Source organism: Dermacentor variabilis, chromosome 3, assembly GCF_050947875.1.
Source record: "Dermacentor variabilis isolate Ectoservices chromosome 3, ASM5094787v1, whole genome shotgun sequence".
NCBI classification, from domain to species: Eukaryota; Metazoa; Arthropoda; class Arachnida; order Ixodida; family Ixodidae; genus Dermacentor; species Dermacentor variabilis.
The window spans coordinates 4,705,720-4,722,840 of record NC_134570.1 but is presented as its reverse complement, the minus strand read 5'-3'; the positions used below and the strand labels follow the sequence as shown (position 1 = coordinate 4,722,840).

Sequence of the window (17,121 nt, the reverse complement as noted above, 5' to 3'; positions counted from 1 at the left end):
ATACATGGGGTAGCGAACGTCAGCGTTCGCGAAAAGTTGCTGGCTCATGGCGAAACCCTGTCCCTGGACAAGGCAGAAGAAATTGGACACTCGTTAGAAGCCCTGCATCGAGCGAACCGCGCGTTCGGCTCCGAAAATGTACGAAGAATCGAGGCATCTCAACTTGGCATTCCGTCGACGGGCCAAGATGGCCGACTTCTTCCGGGGAGCTGCCAAGATGGCCGACATAGTCCAGGAGGCCGCCAAGATGGCCGACTTCTTCCAAGAAGCCGCCAAGAGGGCCGACTTCTTCCGAGAAGCTGCCAAGAGGGCCGACATTTCGCACATGGCTCCTCCGGGAACCGTGGTGCATGCGACCGGTGTGGCAGCACGAAACGTATTGCAACGTACAAGAATTGTCCAGCAAGGAACTGGCGGTGCAACGCCTGCCACACGTTGGGCCATTTTGCATCAGTATGCCGGAAAACCCGTACTGTTCAACACGTCTCTTCCGCAGAGACGCTGTCTTCAACTTCCGCAAGGCAGCCGTCCGCGTCTGTCTTGACAGTAAGCGCTTTTGAAGCTAAAAAAGATTTGGAAGTTCCGGTCGTAGTGAACGGCGTCTCCATGCGACTGCCGGTGGATACGGGAGCGTCTGTGTCATGCATGACGGCCGAAGATTTTAGAAATAACTTTGGTCGACAGCACAGGCTGTCACAACCAACAGTGGACTTGAGAAATTTCTCCAAGCAATGCATCAACATTCAAGGCCTGTTTCAAGCCACTGTCCACTTTTCCCAAAGGACATGCTCCGTTGCGTTCCACGTAACGTCTACGGGAACATCACTGCTGGGTCTTGACGCCATCCAGCGCTTGGGGATACAAATCTACGGTACGTCGCTGACATGCTGCCTGGCTACGCTTCCTCCAGTACAGAGCCCCACAGGTGTGCCTCCGGGGTTTGATCACCTCTTCAGTGGCGAGTTGGGACTCGTCAAAAACTTCGTGCACCGAATAAATCGGCGGCAAGGCATGAAACCAGTATCTTCAAAGTTGCGCAGACTACCCCTGGCTCTCCGTGACCAGGGCACAAATGAATTGCGACGTCTCGAGGACTGCGACGTCATAGAGCGCGTCGAGGCTCCTGAGTGGGTGTCTCCACTCGTGGTGGTGCGCAAGAAGGATGGAACCATGCGGCTCTGTGTAGATCTACGGGAACAGGACAGTCTTGTGTCTCACGTTAAAGAAAGGGTCTTGCAGAAACAGTGGCAAACTAAGCAGTGTATAGACAATCGTAGAGGTGCTCAGGCAACTCGTGTCAAGGTGGGAGACACCGTCAGAATAAGATTTAAGAGGAAACGATTTTTTAAGTACAGTAAACCTCGTAAAGTCAAGGCCCAGGTAGGCCCATATACTTTTCTACTCAGTGATGGGAAGACGTGGCATGTGTCTAAGTTAACCCTAGTGATGAAGGATCCAGCAGGTAGTACATTGTGTACAAGTGATAGAAACTTTTTGTACTCATATTCAAACTTGGATAGTCATTCCGATGACCCGTCTGTAGCGACAGCGTCTTCTCAGAGTCATAAGCTTCAGTTGAGTAGTCCGTCTGACTGTATCACTTCCGAGTTTACACAGTCAGCAGTTGTCTCTGATTCCGTAGGAGAATCGGTAGCCTCCCAGGACTTGTTGGGACGTCGAGAGGAGCTTCCTGGGCAACCCTCTCCAGCTTTGAGCGACAACCACATTCAATTGTCCAACCAGGGGGAGGGAAATAGTGGGACGACTGGGTCTTTAAAGTCTACCGATACGCGTCGCAACCCCCAAAGTTCTTCTGAGGTACGCACGCTTCCTCATCGTGACAGAAAACGGCCTCCGTGGCTCGATGATTTTGTTTCTGTAGTGTAGAGCGTATTGCCGTCTTCGAAATGCCACGGCTAGGGGCCTCGCTGTGACATTTAGGAGACAGTCCACATGTTTCACTAACACAGGTATAATTATAGTGCTCCTTGTTGCGGTGCAGTGAGTTTTGTGCCGTGTTCCTTGTCAGACTTTGTTTGAGTGACTGCCTGTGTTATGGTGCCCAAGACTGGTGCGCGTGTATGTGAACTTGGGCAGGGACGGATTGAATTTGTTGTGGACTTAAGTGCGTGCTTTGTGTGCTGCTGGCGCGCGTGTGTGAACGTGGGGGGAACGAACTGAAATCGCCTTTGGACTGAAGTGCGCATCTTGTGTGCGCGTTTCACTGTATGTTTACTTTGTTTCCAGGGGGGGATGATGCAGTATAGTGTCGCCCCCTGTCAGATCTAGGTGTCATCGTACATGTATGTTTTGTAGTTGTTTAGCTAGATGGCGCACCCCCCTTCTGTCATGTGACGAGCTTGGGCCAATCTGGAGGTGTCATCTGGCGTGTGAAGCCTTTATTAGTAATAAACGGCCGCGGGTCGGCTGAGTCTTCGTTCCGGTTTTCATCGGGAGCAGTTTGCTCCGTGTCTCCTTCCTGCGCCGGCGCTAGCCGCGCGTTCGCCCGGTCGGGGTCCCCGCTTGCCTGCCGCTGCCGACACAACAGAAGGGGAGACTTACCCAGGATAAAATAAAAAAAGATAACAATCTATTATGGGTATGCTCTGAGGAGCCACAGGCATGACATGCTGCAATGCAGAAGGCAGTGCAGGCCACACTGTTGCACATGACTTCAACGAACAAATCCCCTGATCAGTCATTGTCCCGAAGGTAATGATTCCTGGTCCTTCTTCAATCGTGCCCTGGCCAACCAAGAGGAGCCACCACCACATAAAAACCCTCTACCAAGGTTTATTCACAATGCACTAGAGCCAGTCATTGCAAGGCTAGGTGATCAGGCCCTCTTAGAGCGCTGCAGTGATGGCATGACAAAAAATGCCATTGAGTGCCTGCACTCTGTGATCCGGACCCAAAGCTCCAAAAACGGACATGACTCATTGCTGGCTATGGAAAAAGGTGTGCTGAAGCAGTGTCATGTTACAATCGGGGAATGACACAAACCAGCAAGGCTGTTGCAGTGCACCTTGGCTATACACCTGGCAGCTCCCTCATTCGAAGGAGCCTTGAAAAGGACAAACAAGGGCTTTACAGGTCTAACAAAGGTCACGAAGAGACTGAAAAAGATGAAGAGAATGGCCAAGAAGCACAAGCCTGACAAGACACAAGACTACTGCCCTAGGTATTGTGTGAACTTGTGAGAGCATTCAGAAACTTGAAAATGACTTTCTGGGTGTTGTTTTCGTCAAGTGGCTTTGCCTTATGAAAGGTTTTATAAACTTTTCATGAATTGATTTCGGTAAATTTGGTGTTCTTGTGCTCAGCAACACCTGGGCAACATGTTAGAGCCCAAAGGTTTTCGATTTGTTTAATTGACAAAAGAGCTAGTGGCAGTAAAACTTTAAAGGCAATTTTCTCAGCCTTCTTTTTTTCATCAAGTGCTTTTGCCTTACGGAAGTTATGATGATGTTTACATCAACTGATTTCAGAGAACTAGGTATCATTTTTTTAGTAATATCTCTGCTATATGCTAAAGCTTTCCGTTTTGTCTTAAATGTGATAGATTATTAATTAGATCAAATGTGGGCTAATTACTTCCACATTCTTTTTTTGAATTTTGCTATTTATTTGTGATAATCACAATTACTTTATTGGTGTTTGCTTAGTTTTAGGATATGCAATGGGCCTTTGGATATGTCTACATTTTCTTAAAAACACTTTATTTTAATGAGAAATTATTAAAAAGGTCCGTAAGAAATGACCTAATTAGGAGTATTGTATTCTGTCATATCTTTTCTTCCAAGTGAGCTATTTTAAATCTAAACACATATTTGAAATCATCATTCTACAATATATCCACACAAAATTTAAGCAATGGATGTTGAAAAATAATGTTTCCAGGACCCTCATCTCTCCTTAACTGGGATAACATAGTATCCGAAGTCATTAAAGGATTTGGAAGACTCAACTGTAGCTCATATTTACAAATTCAGTCTACGCCTGTTACAACTGGCCTGTGTGCAACAGACTTTCGGATATAACGGACCATATTTCAGCCTTACTTTGTTCTACCTATTTTATTAATACAACAAAGTTCGCTGTTAACCGACTGCACTACAACGGACTATCGAGCAGACGAAATTAGCGGCAATTTTTTTCAAAATCGTGGGTATAAAACTTACTTTTGCTATGTCACACAGGCTGACAATTGACTTGCGAGGGTCAGCCGATGATCACAGCACAATATTGCGCGCGCAAAGGAAACGTGGGGCGGAAAGGTGCCTTCTCTCGTGCGTGAGGGATGAGAGAGAGGGTTGTACTCCGGTAGCTGCTGCTTAGGCACGGGCGCCGTATCTTGAAAGCGATCTGCAATGTGGACCGAGTGCTCGGCCGTGCAGGTGCCGTATCTTGAAAGCGATCTGCAATGTGGACAAAGTGCTCACCTGTGCAGGTGCCCTATCTTGAAAGCGATCTGCAATGTGGACAAAGTGCTGACCCATGCAGGCGCCATATCTTGAAAGTGATCTGCAATGTTGACAAAGTGCTCACCCGTGCAGGCGCCGTATCTTGAAAGCGATCTGCGATGTGGACAAAGTGCTTGCCCGCATGGGCGCCGTATCTTAAAAGTGATCCGCAATGTGGACAAAGTGGTCACCCGTGCAGGCGCCGTACCTTGAAAGCGATCTGTGATGCTGACAAAGTGCTCGCCCGCATGGGCGCCGTATCTAGAAAGCGATCTGCAATGTGGACAAAGTGCTCGCCCGTGCAGGCGCCGTATCTTGAAAGCGATCTGCAATGTGGACAAAGTGCTCGCCCATGCAGGCGCCGTATCTTGAAAGCGATCTGCTATGCGGACAAAGCGCGTGCTCGCGCAGGCCTCATCTTCAGAGCGATCTGCGATAGGGACAAAGTGTGCCCAGTGCCGGTGACTTCATATGCGCTGTGATTTTGACGTTCGTGTTCAAGTGAGAGATAGCACGAAGGTCAATTCACTCGCTGCTGTTGCCGCACTTGTCCTGCTTAATTTGCGATTGCAATCAATGCGTCGCCTTTCGAGCGAAACTGTGACTTTCTTTCTTTGTTTCTTATTTTGGACGTTCGCCACTCACTCTTCGCAATAAAGTTGTTCGACATCACGACGAAAGTTTCAGAAGGGAGACATTTCGGATATTAGAGATTTCAGATAAAACGGACGTTTTTTGTTGGATTATCAGGGTCCATTGTAACGAGAATCGACTGTACGATGTGTTGCGCACATTGTCATGGTACGAGACGCAGATGCACTTTGACTGGTGGGGCCTGCGCAGCCCGAGACACGCTGTTGTTTTAACACGAGAGCATTAGGGGCCCCATGCTGCAGAAAATCCAGTGTCAGCATCCAGCATCCAGTGTCTGACGTTGCGTCGGCAGAAAGAATTTGAAACCTAATTCCAAATCACGTATGCCCAACCAGTCTTCTACCGCCAAAGTTGCTGATACCTTGTCTTTCATTCTTTACAAAGTTATTCCTTGGAATTTTGAGAACTGCAGCCCACAAACAAATGTAATGGAAAAAAAAAACACCAACAGCACATATCTTTATGTTATTCAGCTAGTGAGTGGACGCTGGAATATGATGCTGCCAGAATGAAACATGACGCTCACTTCACACTGCTGTTCCCTGCTGCAGGTGGCAGAGTGTTTTGCTTAATGCCTGTTAAACCATGCAGTGCACTTCCAAGGAACTAGGCCTCATGCACTGTGAAACTGATAGGTGAAGGTGCTTATAACAGTGCGTTTGATGGTGATAGCTGTAAATGCGGTATGCGACGACCTGCAGTAAAATTTGGTGGTATTGAAAGAAGGGTAGAAGCCAATTTAAATGAACGTGAGCCAGAATTTTCATGTGACGCAGGCAGGCAAGTATTGTGGGGAAGCTGCTGAGGCGGTTGTCTACTGCTCTTAATGCTGCGTCCTTTGTGCCTTTTTTTTTTTTTTTGTTTACGTGGGATTCGGTGGTCAGAGAACGTATAACACAATCGCAATTGGGCAACGTCTTAAATGTTTGTGCTGAAAAACCATGTTTTCAGGGAACATACATTAACAAGAAAAATAGAAGCGTGACTGCATTGCTTTATTTTTTGTGTGTGTTCTTGATCGTGGACGTTGACACTGGGAAATTGTACAGAATGGGATTGTATCAATGAGGTTCTACTGTATTTGAGATAGGCCACCAAGGCACAGGTAAAATTGCCTGGCATTGGACACAGGCAGACAATACTTGCAGTGGTGCCAACATACATGCACTAGGAGCCCCAGGTGTCACATCTAATTTTAGGAAATTGTTACTAAGGTGAAATTATTCCCATGTTCTGCACAAGCCATTTTTCTTTCTTTCTTTCCTTTTTTTGCTCAGACCTCTGATGAATGACATCTCTGCCTGTTGCTCACATTGTGACTACTGCAGTGCTCTTTCTGCAGGTAGATGACGATTCCATTTTTGATGGCCACAGCAAAGTGTACATAGCAACACAGGGTTGCCTACAGAACACCATCGGCGACTTCTGGTCTATGGTCTGGCAAGGAAATACGAGGGTTATTGTAATGACTACAAAGGAAGTTGAAAGGGGAAAGGTGAGTTTCTATTATATCGAGTCAGTAGATAAGTCAAAAGGATGGCATACTTGGCTATAAAGAGCATGAGGTCTTATGATGAGTCAGCCTAATTTCAGTAGCAAAGGCCACCAGCAACTGCAGCACAGACTTGTAAATGGTGATTATCAGCTGCATTCGAAATATGGCATAGGTAAAGCTGGGGCCCTGGATCATTGCAAAAAAGTACTCTGCAGTGAAGGTGCCTGGACACTCGACACTCCATTGTGAAAAATAGTTTACATGGCACAACACAAAAAATAACTAGACACGATATTTGTAAATGCATACAACTGTGCCCATGCACTATGAAGCCTAGAGAGTCATTAACCAGGCAAGACCACCTTTGAGTAAAGCGGTCGGTCGGTTGGTCGTGTGAAAAATGTTATTGAGTGCCATTGACCCACAAGTGTATGTATATCAAACACTTTCTATATCAAGTGGGAAATTGCATGCATTTTTTATTTCTTATTTCGAATGAGGTCGGACGTAAAATGGATATCTCGAACTCTGCCACCCCAGACCACATGTGCTCTGTTGACAAGCAGTGAGCTTTTCCACAACACCCTCAAAGATGGTGGCGCGATGGGCATCCCCGACTGCTGCGCACTATAGCTGCACGCATTGATTGCGCCGAGGGTGCCATTGGAACATAGCGGCACACGCATGCGGCGGCTTGGCTAGTTCGATAATGTCAACGATGCATTGCATTTGTTGCACTGACTCCTCCTTGGTGCTGCGCTCTACATCTGCTGCACCTCCTGAGGACTGGCGGTTTGCATCCAAAAAGACGCAAGATAGCATGCACTCACTGGGTTCACTCGTAGACGCCATGGCAGATGCCGCTTTATTGATAATTTGTTATTGGACAGTGTTTGAAAATGCTTCAATTGATGGACGGGGAGATCGCAGGAGAAATAGCGGCCAAATGAAGACGGTGCCGAGGTTGATCCTGCAAGTGCTGATGCTGCCCCGCTCCCGACTTCAACTGGGGCTGTAGCTTCTTTGGCCCTTCTATGCTACTACTGCGGTTCAAAAGGGTACACCGGCCTATCACTTGTGGATCGTTTAGATTATGTTGAGGTTTCCATGTTTAAGCACGCGTCTGCCAAAATGCAGTACCGCAGCAGGCTACACTGCTGCGGTACTTTCAGAAAAATAGATAAATACTTTGTGTGAGCTTCAAGTGACTATTTACTGCGCCACGATTGGGGCGCAATTGGGGATCGTTGTTTGGAGTCCGTGTTCGGTTGCCCGCACGGGATTGGCCTAGGCTGCGCCGACTTTGCGCGGCTGACAAAGTTGACGCGGCCGAGGCTAATTGCATGCGGCGCAACGAAACGCACGCTTCCAGCAGACGAAGTCGGCACGGCCTAAGTCAATAGCGCACGGCGCAACCGAACGTGCGCTCCGAACAACGATCCCCAATCGCACCCTTGGTTTATTGATTGATTTGCAGAAGTTTTTGACGTATTTGTTAAGTTATTTTATATATCGAATTCTGGCTATATCGAACGATTTTACGATCACTGCACTGTTCGATATATCGAGGTTCAACTGTATGTATCAAAACAAAGCTAGAATGAAGCCCAGTGATGAATTGTAGTGACTTGGATAGTTGCTATCACATGCAACCTGTCACATTGCCAGGTGTCAAAGCAAGCTGCATTCCATCGGCTAGCCTTTGCTGCATATTGCTCACTTATTTGGCACTTCGAGTGGCAGCATAGAATGATCGCGGACTTTGCACCATATTTTCCAACAGATTGCATTTAGTCGTACAACTTGTCGCATCAAGTAGCCAATTTATGTGCTAGTGGATGTGTAGCAGGAATCATTGGGAGTGACGTGCGAGATGGTATAACATGCTTTCAAAATAATCGTTAGCAGATACGACCCTTGATTTTTATTTCATTTCGCAATAAAGATGCATGTATTCTCTGGCGTGTGCACATGAGCACGGTTTAAGTCGGCGAGATTCCAGCAGTGCGAACCTACGCACTGAGAGCTATGAGCATACACAGAGCACAAGATCACACTCTTAAACCACAAGCCAAAGCCGCCGGGCAAGTGATTTAAGCCGGCGAGAAACTGGCAGCACATACCCGTGTTCAGGCCTTGAGAGCCATGAGCGTATACACCAAGCACAAGAGCGCACTCTGAAACCACTAGCCGATGATGTCGTGGGCATGCCACACCGAAATCATGCTTCGCTGTCATTTACGTGCTGTTATGTGACTTTTTATCAAACAACCATGCCACTTCACTGCAGCCTGTCTGGAAGTTCGGGTGTATGTGAAAACAGTTTTCACATGCTGTGGGTCGCTAGAATAGTGTGAAGACTGGCCTAAAATTGAAAAAGGGCGATTATTAATAAACTGACTCACTACAGGCTAAAATTCATGAACCTGTTATAAAGTTTTCATTGCAAATCCTTGAGTGCATGCTTGGCTGCCATACTGAGTCCACATCCAATCACTTTACAACGTTCACCCATGACGCTCTCTTTAGTGGGTACCACTACTCAGGCGCAAACCAAAAGTTACCATCGTTATTCTTGCCGTAATAATTCGTACATCCATATGCAACGCAGCGTGCTGGCATGTCATTTAGCAGTGTTGGCGCAGAAGCTTGCCTGAGCATGCCGGAATGCCCACTCAGGTGGGGAGCCGTCTGCTAGCTTTTCAACAGCATAGGGGGCGCTCGCGCATGCGAAGCAGCTTTTTTGCAAAGTGTCGATTGCCAGTGTACAGTCAACGACTGACTAGCCGGATGCCCGATAGTTTGGATGGCTTTGCAGTACCACCATGTGCCCCATAGAGTGAATGTATAAGAACGTCTGAAATTTCAAAAGCAAGAACCCTTCACCATCCAATTTACTGGACTTCTTGCCAAAGCCAACGCCAGCACCATTTTAACGCGATAGCGTTAAGGGCCCCATGTCGGACGTCCTTCCAACGAAAAGAATTTCAAACCACGCATACCTAGGCCCGGAATGTGGAGCAAGAAAGTTACAGAATTGCATTTCTCAAGCTAAAATACATGGAAACATTGTAAAGTACAACTTACACACAACCTACAGACATGATAGCATCAGATTATACTTTGAATACACGAGAAAACATAATTCTGTTACTCGAAAACTTAAATAAACACCTTTTCCAGCGTTTCTACCAGTCATAGACCGGCCACTGTGTCCGCCATTTGCACACGATGGCATGCAAAAATTTGGAGGCCACGGAGCAGCGTGCCTGGTTCCTTGCAACACCTCTAGATGGCGCTCACCTCCATCGCATCGCGGCCCACGCAAGAGGCTGTGTTTATACCAGAAAACTTGCTTTCGTGCATAGCGTTTGCAGCCAGCGTTTCCTAGTAAATAGTACGGCTGCATACGCTGCAATTGCCGGGAAGTGTGAGAAGCAGTAAGGAATCTTTGAATGCTATCGCGTTTCACTCTTAAAGGAGAAGCTTAAGTGTCCTCCAAATTTTTTATTACTTCGTCGCCTCAAACCAGCACTCTCGCATGCAGATGTGCTGGCAACCGTGTAGCCATCATTGCAGCAACTCTAGGCCTCTGCTTCGACGTTCGCTATTGAAGGGATGCAGAATGAAAAATTACTGGATAAATTTCTAGCTCCAATGATAGCGATCGCACCGAGAGTGACAAAAACAATTCTTTCTGAGCAGAAATGAGTGAAAAGTAACTATTTTAATTAATATTTCTCAAATCGCCACACCTAGTGGCCTCCTCTGAAGGCTCCGGCAAAACCGGATATAGCGTCACACTTACCTGCCTCACTGCTACACACCCATTGCGAGCGATGAGCGCGTGAAAACGCGAGTTTGATGTTTGCTCTGACGAGTTTGCTTTGTTGTTCGACCATCAATTCGTACCGCTTCCACATGTGAACTGTTTAAAAATCTTGTCTTTTCATTATGCAAAAAGGTGGGGCGTGCACACAGAACATAAGAGAAGTAGACAACATGAACGCCGACTATCAAATGAAGGGAGCACTGAGCCGAAAAGAAGAAGAAAGAAAACTCATCTGCGCAAGCTCTGGAATGGTATCACCACGTGTCAGTCGGGTACACGTGCGGGTCTACGTGAGAGATAGCTGTTAAGGCACTTAATCTCTTCCTTATGTAAAGTAATCGAAGGCTGTATCACGCACGCACTTCCACCATTATAGATACAGTCGAACCCGACTTTATCGAACCCGTTTACATCGAATTATGCTATATATCGAACAATTTCTGGACACGATATAGTTACATTGAGTATATATCGCAAAAATTACGCTTACATCGAACAAAAATAGCAGCGACACCCGATATATCGAACGTCAAGCGGCGGAAAGTGCCCCCGGAAGCTGGCTTTCCCTCGCGGTGGCGGAGAAAACCCGGCTGCGCGGCTCCATCCAACCGCTCTCCCTACCGTGACCGCGCCCGACCGCGCTGCCTCAGACGAGCCGTCGGCACCCCCCCCCCCCCCCCCCTGCAAAGAAATGATCCTGGCCCGCCCACAGCGCTTGCTCAGACAGCCAATCAGATGCTCTTGTGCCCTCGTCGTGCAAGATGGCGAAAGTGCGAGTTGTCTCGCTGTTTTTGTGTGCGCCTTGTAAGCCTTCCCTCGCAGTGTTGCCGTGATGAAGCGGAAGAATTTGCCTTTCGTCGTGAAGCTCGCAATCATAAATCGTGTCGAACGCGGTGAGAAGTCGGATGTCCCCGCAGAGCACAAGATTTCGAGGAGCACTCTCGGCACGATCTTGAAGAATAAGGGGGAGATTAGGGCTAAAGCGTCCAAACTCGCGACCCGGTGCTCGTGGCGCCCGACCCGTACGCACGGCTGCGTATGAGTGGTTAATCTGAAATTGCTTCAGCCGTGCCGACTTCCGCGTGCTCGGTGATGACCGTAAATTTTGATGAATGCGACGAAGCCGTTGCCAGTGTTGCCGAAGTTTGGAGCGAACTGTCAGAATTTCCGGAAGCTGTTGACGAATCAACGGTGGATGAGTTTTTGAGCGCAAATGATGTGTCGCGACCACGGGAGAGCCCGAAAACGAAGACTACATTGCCAACATCATACCGAGCACAAGTGAAAGTGGGCACAATGAGGAATGCAACGACGGTCCCACATCCTCCGAAATGATTGGTGCGCTCGCAATAGTCTGGTGCTTCTGCTCGAATGCGGAAAGTTGCGGCCTCAGCTGCTCCGACTCCTTAATGTGGAAAAGTGCGTGCGTCGCAGGCAGCGAAATTGCCAAAGCAGAAGAAAATGCAGGTCTATTTCGTGCGAAACTAAGCTAGTTTAATCAATAAAGTGATCTTATAAATGGTATGTGCTTTTATGACATCCAATTATTTAGCAGGCTTATATCGAATTATGCTCTATATCGAACTGATAGGCGTTTTTTTGTGAGTTCGATATAGCCGGGTTCGACTGTATGCCATGCCTCTACCATAAGACACGCATCTTCATTCTTGTGCTCGTACAATATCGCCCATTCATATAACTCTGGCGTGCTGTTACAATCTTGGCAATGTAGGGAGAGATTAGAAGGCAATCCACTGGTTAACAACCTTTTATGTTCCATTAGCCTCTGATTGATACACCGCCCCGTTTGTCCTACGTAGAACTGGCCACAGCTAAAGGGAACTTTATAAACCACACCCATGCGACAGTCAGTAAAACTGTTGTTCTTATTGTGCTTCACAGGACAAATATCTGTGCTTTTTTTGCCTTTTACCTGCTCCTTTTTTCTCTGCACGTCAGCTCATATCTTACCTAGCTTGTTGGGAGGAGTGAAAGCAACATTAACATCGTATCTACTTGCAACATTTTTAAGCCTGTGCGATACTGAATGAATGTACGGAATAGGCACTGCTGTTTTTTTTTTTTTTTGCTATTACTGCTTTCTGTAATCACGTCCGCCCCCCTCGAAATCGACTTCTTTAGGCGTTCAGCCACAGTGGCCACTGCTACGCTAGGATAACCTGCTTCTAATAGGTGCCGGACCTGTGCATTAAAACTGCCACTCATTTTGTGCATGCAGGATCTGGTAAGAGAAGACTTAAGTAGTAAAAAATGGAATTGCCATGTCGTGCCTATTGCCATGTCGTGCGATATTGTACAGGCACAAGAATGAAGATGCGCATCTTATGGTAGAGGCATGGTATATCTATAATGGTGGAAGTGCGTGCGTGAGTCGGCCTTCGATTACATTACATAAGGAAGGGATTAAGTGCCTTAGCAGCTATCGCTCACGTAGACCCGCACATGTACCCGACTGACATGTGGGGCGCTATAACGTAAAACTATTCCAAACTACTCTATTCAAATTCTGCAATCAGCCCTCTGCGATTGATCAAAAACTTTTTTGGACCACACCCACTTCACCTGCCTGTCACGTGACGTCACAAAAACCGCGATAGCTCCCCATCTGATATGAGGTACACACTGATTATGCATGAATTGTCCTAACAAAAGAAAAATTATTATTTCTGATTCGACGCCTTTTCACCTTTAGCCCTCAGCTATTGGTCAAGAGTTCTTGGGCTGCCCCCACTTCACCTGCTTGTCACGCGACGTCACAAAACCGCCAAAATTCACCGCTTCAAAGTGACGTGTACGCGTTGTAGATGCATTAATATGCCAAACAAAACCGATTTTTTTTTTTCTGAATAGCCGCAGGCCGCCCCGTTCCGAAAGGAATAAAAGATGGGTGCCGCCTATTGCTCAGGCACTGGCTACTCGCACCTGCCGGAGAACATAGGTTTATTTGCGTGTAATAAAACTTTTTGCGTGGCCGTGCAACATTTTTTAGCACTTTCGGCACGTTTACGACCTCGTTCTGCCAACTCTTCTTTGCTGATGATCCATTCTAGCATGCTTCTTAGCTTCTGTTGCATGCCGCCGCCATTGTCGGTGAGCCACCACAATCTGTGTTAGGGAAAGCGGACCAATCACAGATGCCGGCACCGCCCGCTTCATCTGATTATCAATTTTCAATGCAGTGGCTTGGCCCCATCGAATCCCTCTCCACTTGAGTGTGCTCCTCGCCTCTTGTGCACCAATTAAATAAAACAAGCTGTTCAGTGTAGGCAATGTTATTCGTTTTTAAAGCAAACAAAAGTGACCTCCTATGAACGAGGAGAGCGTTTGATTGGTCGGTTGAGACAACCCTGTGGGTAACCGCCCGATGCTTGCGTTGGCGGTTACGCAAATTTGACATAAGGAGATTGATTGGAATAAAAACATATTGGAATAGTTTTACTTTATAGGGCCCATGGTGATACCATTCCAGAGCTTGCGCAGATGAGTTTGAGTCTTCTTTCTTCTTTTCGCCTCAGTGCTCCCTTTAGTTGACAGTCGACGTTCGTGTTGTCCACTTCTCTTGTGTCCTGTGTGCACGCTTTACCTTTTTTGCATAATGAATCCTTACCAACTAGCTCAGCTTTCTGTTGTTCTAAATCTCTTGTCTTTTATCTGGTGGTTTTGTGGTTTGATGTGAGGAGCAGCCGTGTCAATGCTGCAGAATGCCAAGGGTCTGCTATGCGCAAGGGTGTGGAAATAGTATCGTTGCACGAGAATTGCCGCTCCACTCTTTTCCAAAAGATGAGAAGCTGCGCAGAATGGGGACTCAAGCAGTGCAACCTTCGCGCCCAACGTGGATGCCATCAAGCTCCTTTCTTTGCTCCGATCACTTTGAGAACAGCGATTACGAGGCAAGCCCGGCATTGCTACTGAGCCTCAGGGTGTCATTAAAAAAGCAGCTCCTCAAGACTGAGTCTGCTGGTGTAGGCCTGGCGAACATTTAGGTCGTTGCTTCCGTGTGGACTACTTGCACCTTCTGCTAGCATAAGGGAACTCTACGCACGCCAAGTTCGTTCAAGACGAGCCGTAATCGTAGCCATCGTGTGTTTCTCGCACTTCGTGAACTGCATGTTCGTGCGAGCTTGTGCTGCGTTCTCATCCTGGCAGCTCACAAAGCCCGTCACGTATGTGCATACATGAAACGTTACGGTCCTCCCTGCATTCGGCGCATACATGTTTAGATCCCACAAGATCTTCATGCACGTAGCGCTTCTACATATGTGAAACTAAAGCTTTTTACTGGCGGCGGGTCGTTGTTGCTAGATGACATAGACAGATCGTACGCATATGCTTTTACCGTGTGTGGTCGTTCAGTAGACCGCTCATCGAAGTCCGAGTCATAATCTCTGCTCATGCCATCTCTCTCTAGAACTTAGTATTGTTCATGGCGCAACACTGCGAAAACAACACAGTGCGCAGCTGGTCAGTTCGCCCTGTCGCTGCTGAAGGTAGATGTGACATCAGATCCACCGGCTTGTTGTCGGGAGTGCCCATTCTGTCCCGTGTTTTTCATTGAAAGAATTTGCTGCTGTCAGCAGTGACTCCGCCTTTGTGGTCCTCGCGATTGGCTTTGAAGCTATTTTCCGGACCTCTTGACAATCTTCCGAAAATATTTTTGACAATTTTCTGAAACGGCATTAATCGAAGGCACCACGACCGCCATTTTGATTATCTCACCACCTCGAACCGGCGCTTGCATACAGATCCGCTGGCAGCTGTAGGTCTAGCTGCTTAGACGTTTGCTGTTAAGCTTCTTGCCATTCTGCACCGTGTTTTTCATTGAATGAATTCGCCGCTGTCAGCGATGGCACTGACTCCGCCTTTGTGATCCTCACGATTGGCTTCGAAGCGTTGCATAATGTCAGTTCCCAAAAGTCAGCCTTGCCTCAGTACAGCATTGTTACGCAGTGAAGCATAAGGCTGGGAAGGGGCAATTGTCATGGGACACAGTATGTATTTCTTAATTATACATGTGTACACCCACCATCTCCTGTCATAGTACAAGCACCGACATGCCTAATAAGTGTGCTGGCTGCCCGTCAGAGCTTTTTCGAATGTGCCTATGGCGATTTGAGGCTTTAAGGGCAGTAAGAGACATGCACTCATTTTTTCGAACTGCCTGAATTTTCAGACGTTCTCGCAGCCCCCAGGGAGTCCAATAAATTCGATGTTGATGGTACAACTGACCAAGAGGACGCTTCAGATGGTCCATGGGGCGAACACACTGTGGAAGGAGGACGAGAGCAGAAAGGACCAGCGTATTGAGGAATGAATGGGAAAGGAAGCGTGCCACCACTTCGTTAAAAGGAGCTTGAGCTCAAAAAACAGGGTTGGCGAACACCAGGATGCAGGTGTCGCTTATCCGAACCAAAATAAACTCTTTTAAGGCAGTGAAACGCAACACTGAGGCGTTGTGCATAGGTTGAGAGTATGCCAGGACAGTTGAGGTTGACTTGCCAGCTGTTGAGAGAGCATCTCACTTGTGACAAAGTTCAGGCCTCACACCAATGAGCTTGCTATCAGTTGATAGAAATAGCTCATATTCTAAAACATTTGCTTTTGTATGCATCTCCTTTTTATTTGTATTTGAGTATGTTCGACTCGATTTGCAATGGATGTTGCCATGTTTTTTGAAGATATTTTATTCGCTGTGCATTTTACTAACCCCACCCATGTTTTCTTTTTGAATAAAATAAACACAACTCCTTACTATTCAAACTAGATTTAGTCATTTATTTATTTTTTAACATGTTCATTAGAGAGTGACAGCATTAGATGACATGGTGTCAGCCCGTCTTGTCATAAAACAAAGTTCTGTTCACTCAAGGAATTTTGCAAAGGCACTCAGGGAAAACCTGGAAAATGCAGGGAATTTGGAAACGCCAACTTGGTAGACACTCTTTTTTATTTTCGATTACATGCGGTTATGCAAAGGGACAGCTTAGGAACTGGATGGAAACACACAGAACACGAACTAGCAACCGTTTATTTCAGACAATTTGTTGATATGTACATATTTATACATGGGCCAACAAAATTATAAAAAGAATGAAGATATAGGTACTATAGTACTACCATATTTACATAATTGCAAGTCTACTCGAATATAAGTTGACCCCCCCCCCCATATTGCACGTCCGGGGAAAAGAGGGGGGGGTGGCATGCCCATGGGCGCATACCACAATGAAAATTTATCATTCACTGGACTACTTCTTACTAGTGCTGCTGTAGTTATCGCTGCAGCGCTCCCACAGTACATCGTCACGCAGTAAAATCCTGCACTTCATGAAGGACTCCACCGTGACATCTGTTGGAATAGCCACCCACGCTGAAAGCACCCAACTGCCATCAGGGAGGGTCTTTTCATGCACATGGTTGGCATAAGTTTGTGGCCTTCCCTCATCAGCCACTCGTAGTACTTGCGGCTTAATACAAATGTTGAACGGGGAAACGAACTTGCAGCTCGTCATGCCGACAAGGGTCTTGTATGCGTTGTGTAATTGCCTGTTCCTTTTAGTCAGCTTCAATGCAATAAAGCTCGGTGAAGCACATCAAGAATGGAAGGCGCCACTGTCACAGAACATTGTACATGTCTGTTAATTACACATGCGTACATG

General features: G+C 47.0%; 1 protein-coding gene across 6 annotated transcripts in view; it reads left to right on the top strand.

Moving 5' to 3' along the window:
• The window catches only part of LOC142575097 (tyrosine-protein phosphatase non-receptor type 11-like), a 251,453-nt gene that overhangs the window by 95,040 nt on the left and 139,292 nt on the right, over positions 1–17,121 (top strand). For 5 of the 6 annotated variants that reach the window (XM_075684088.1, XM_075684089.1, XM_075684087.1 and 2 more), the window contains exon 8: positions 6,460–6,612. The exons of the other annotated variant lie outside the window; for it this stretch is intronic. In XM_075684088.1, the coding sequence (XP_075540203.1) occupies positions 6,460–6,612 (153 nt within the window). The remainder of the gene's footprint in view (positions 1–6,459; positions 6,613–17,121) is intronic. 6 annotated transcript variants of the gene reach the window in all.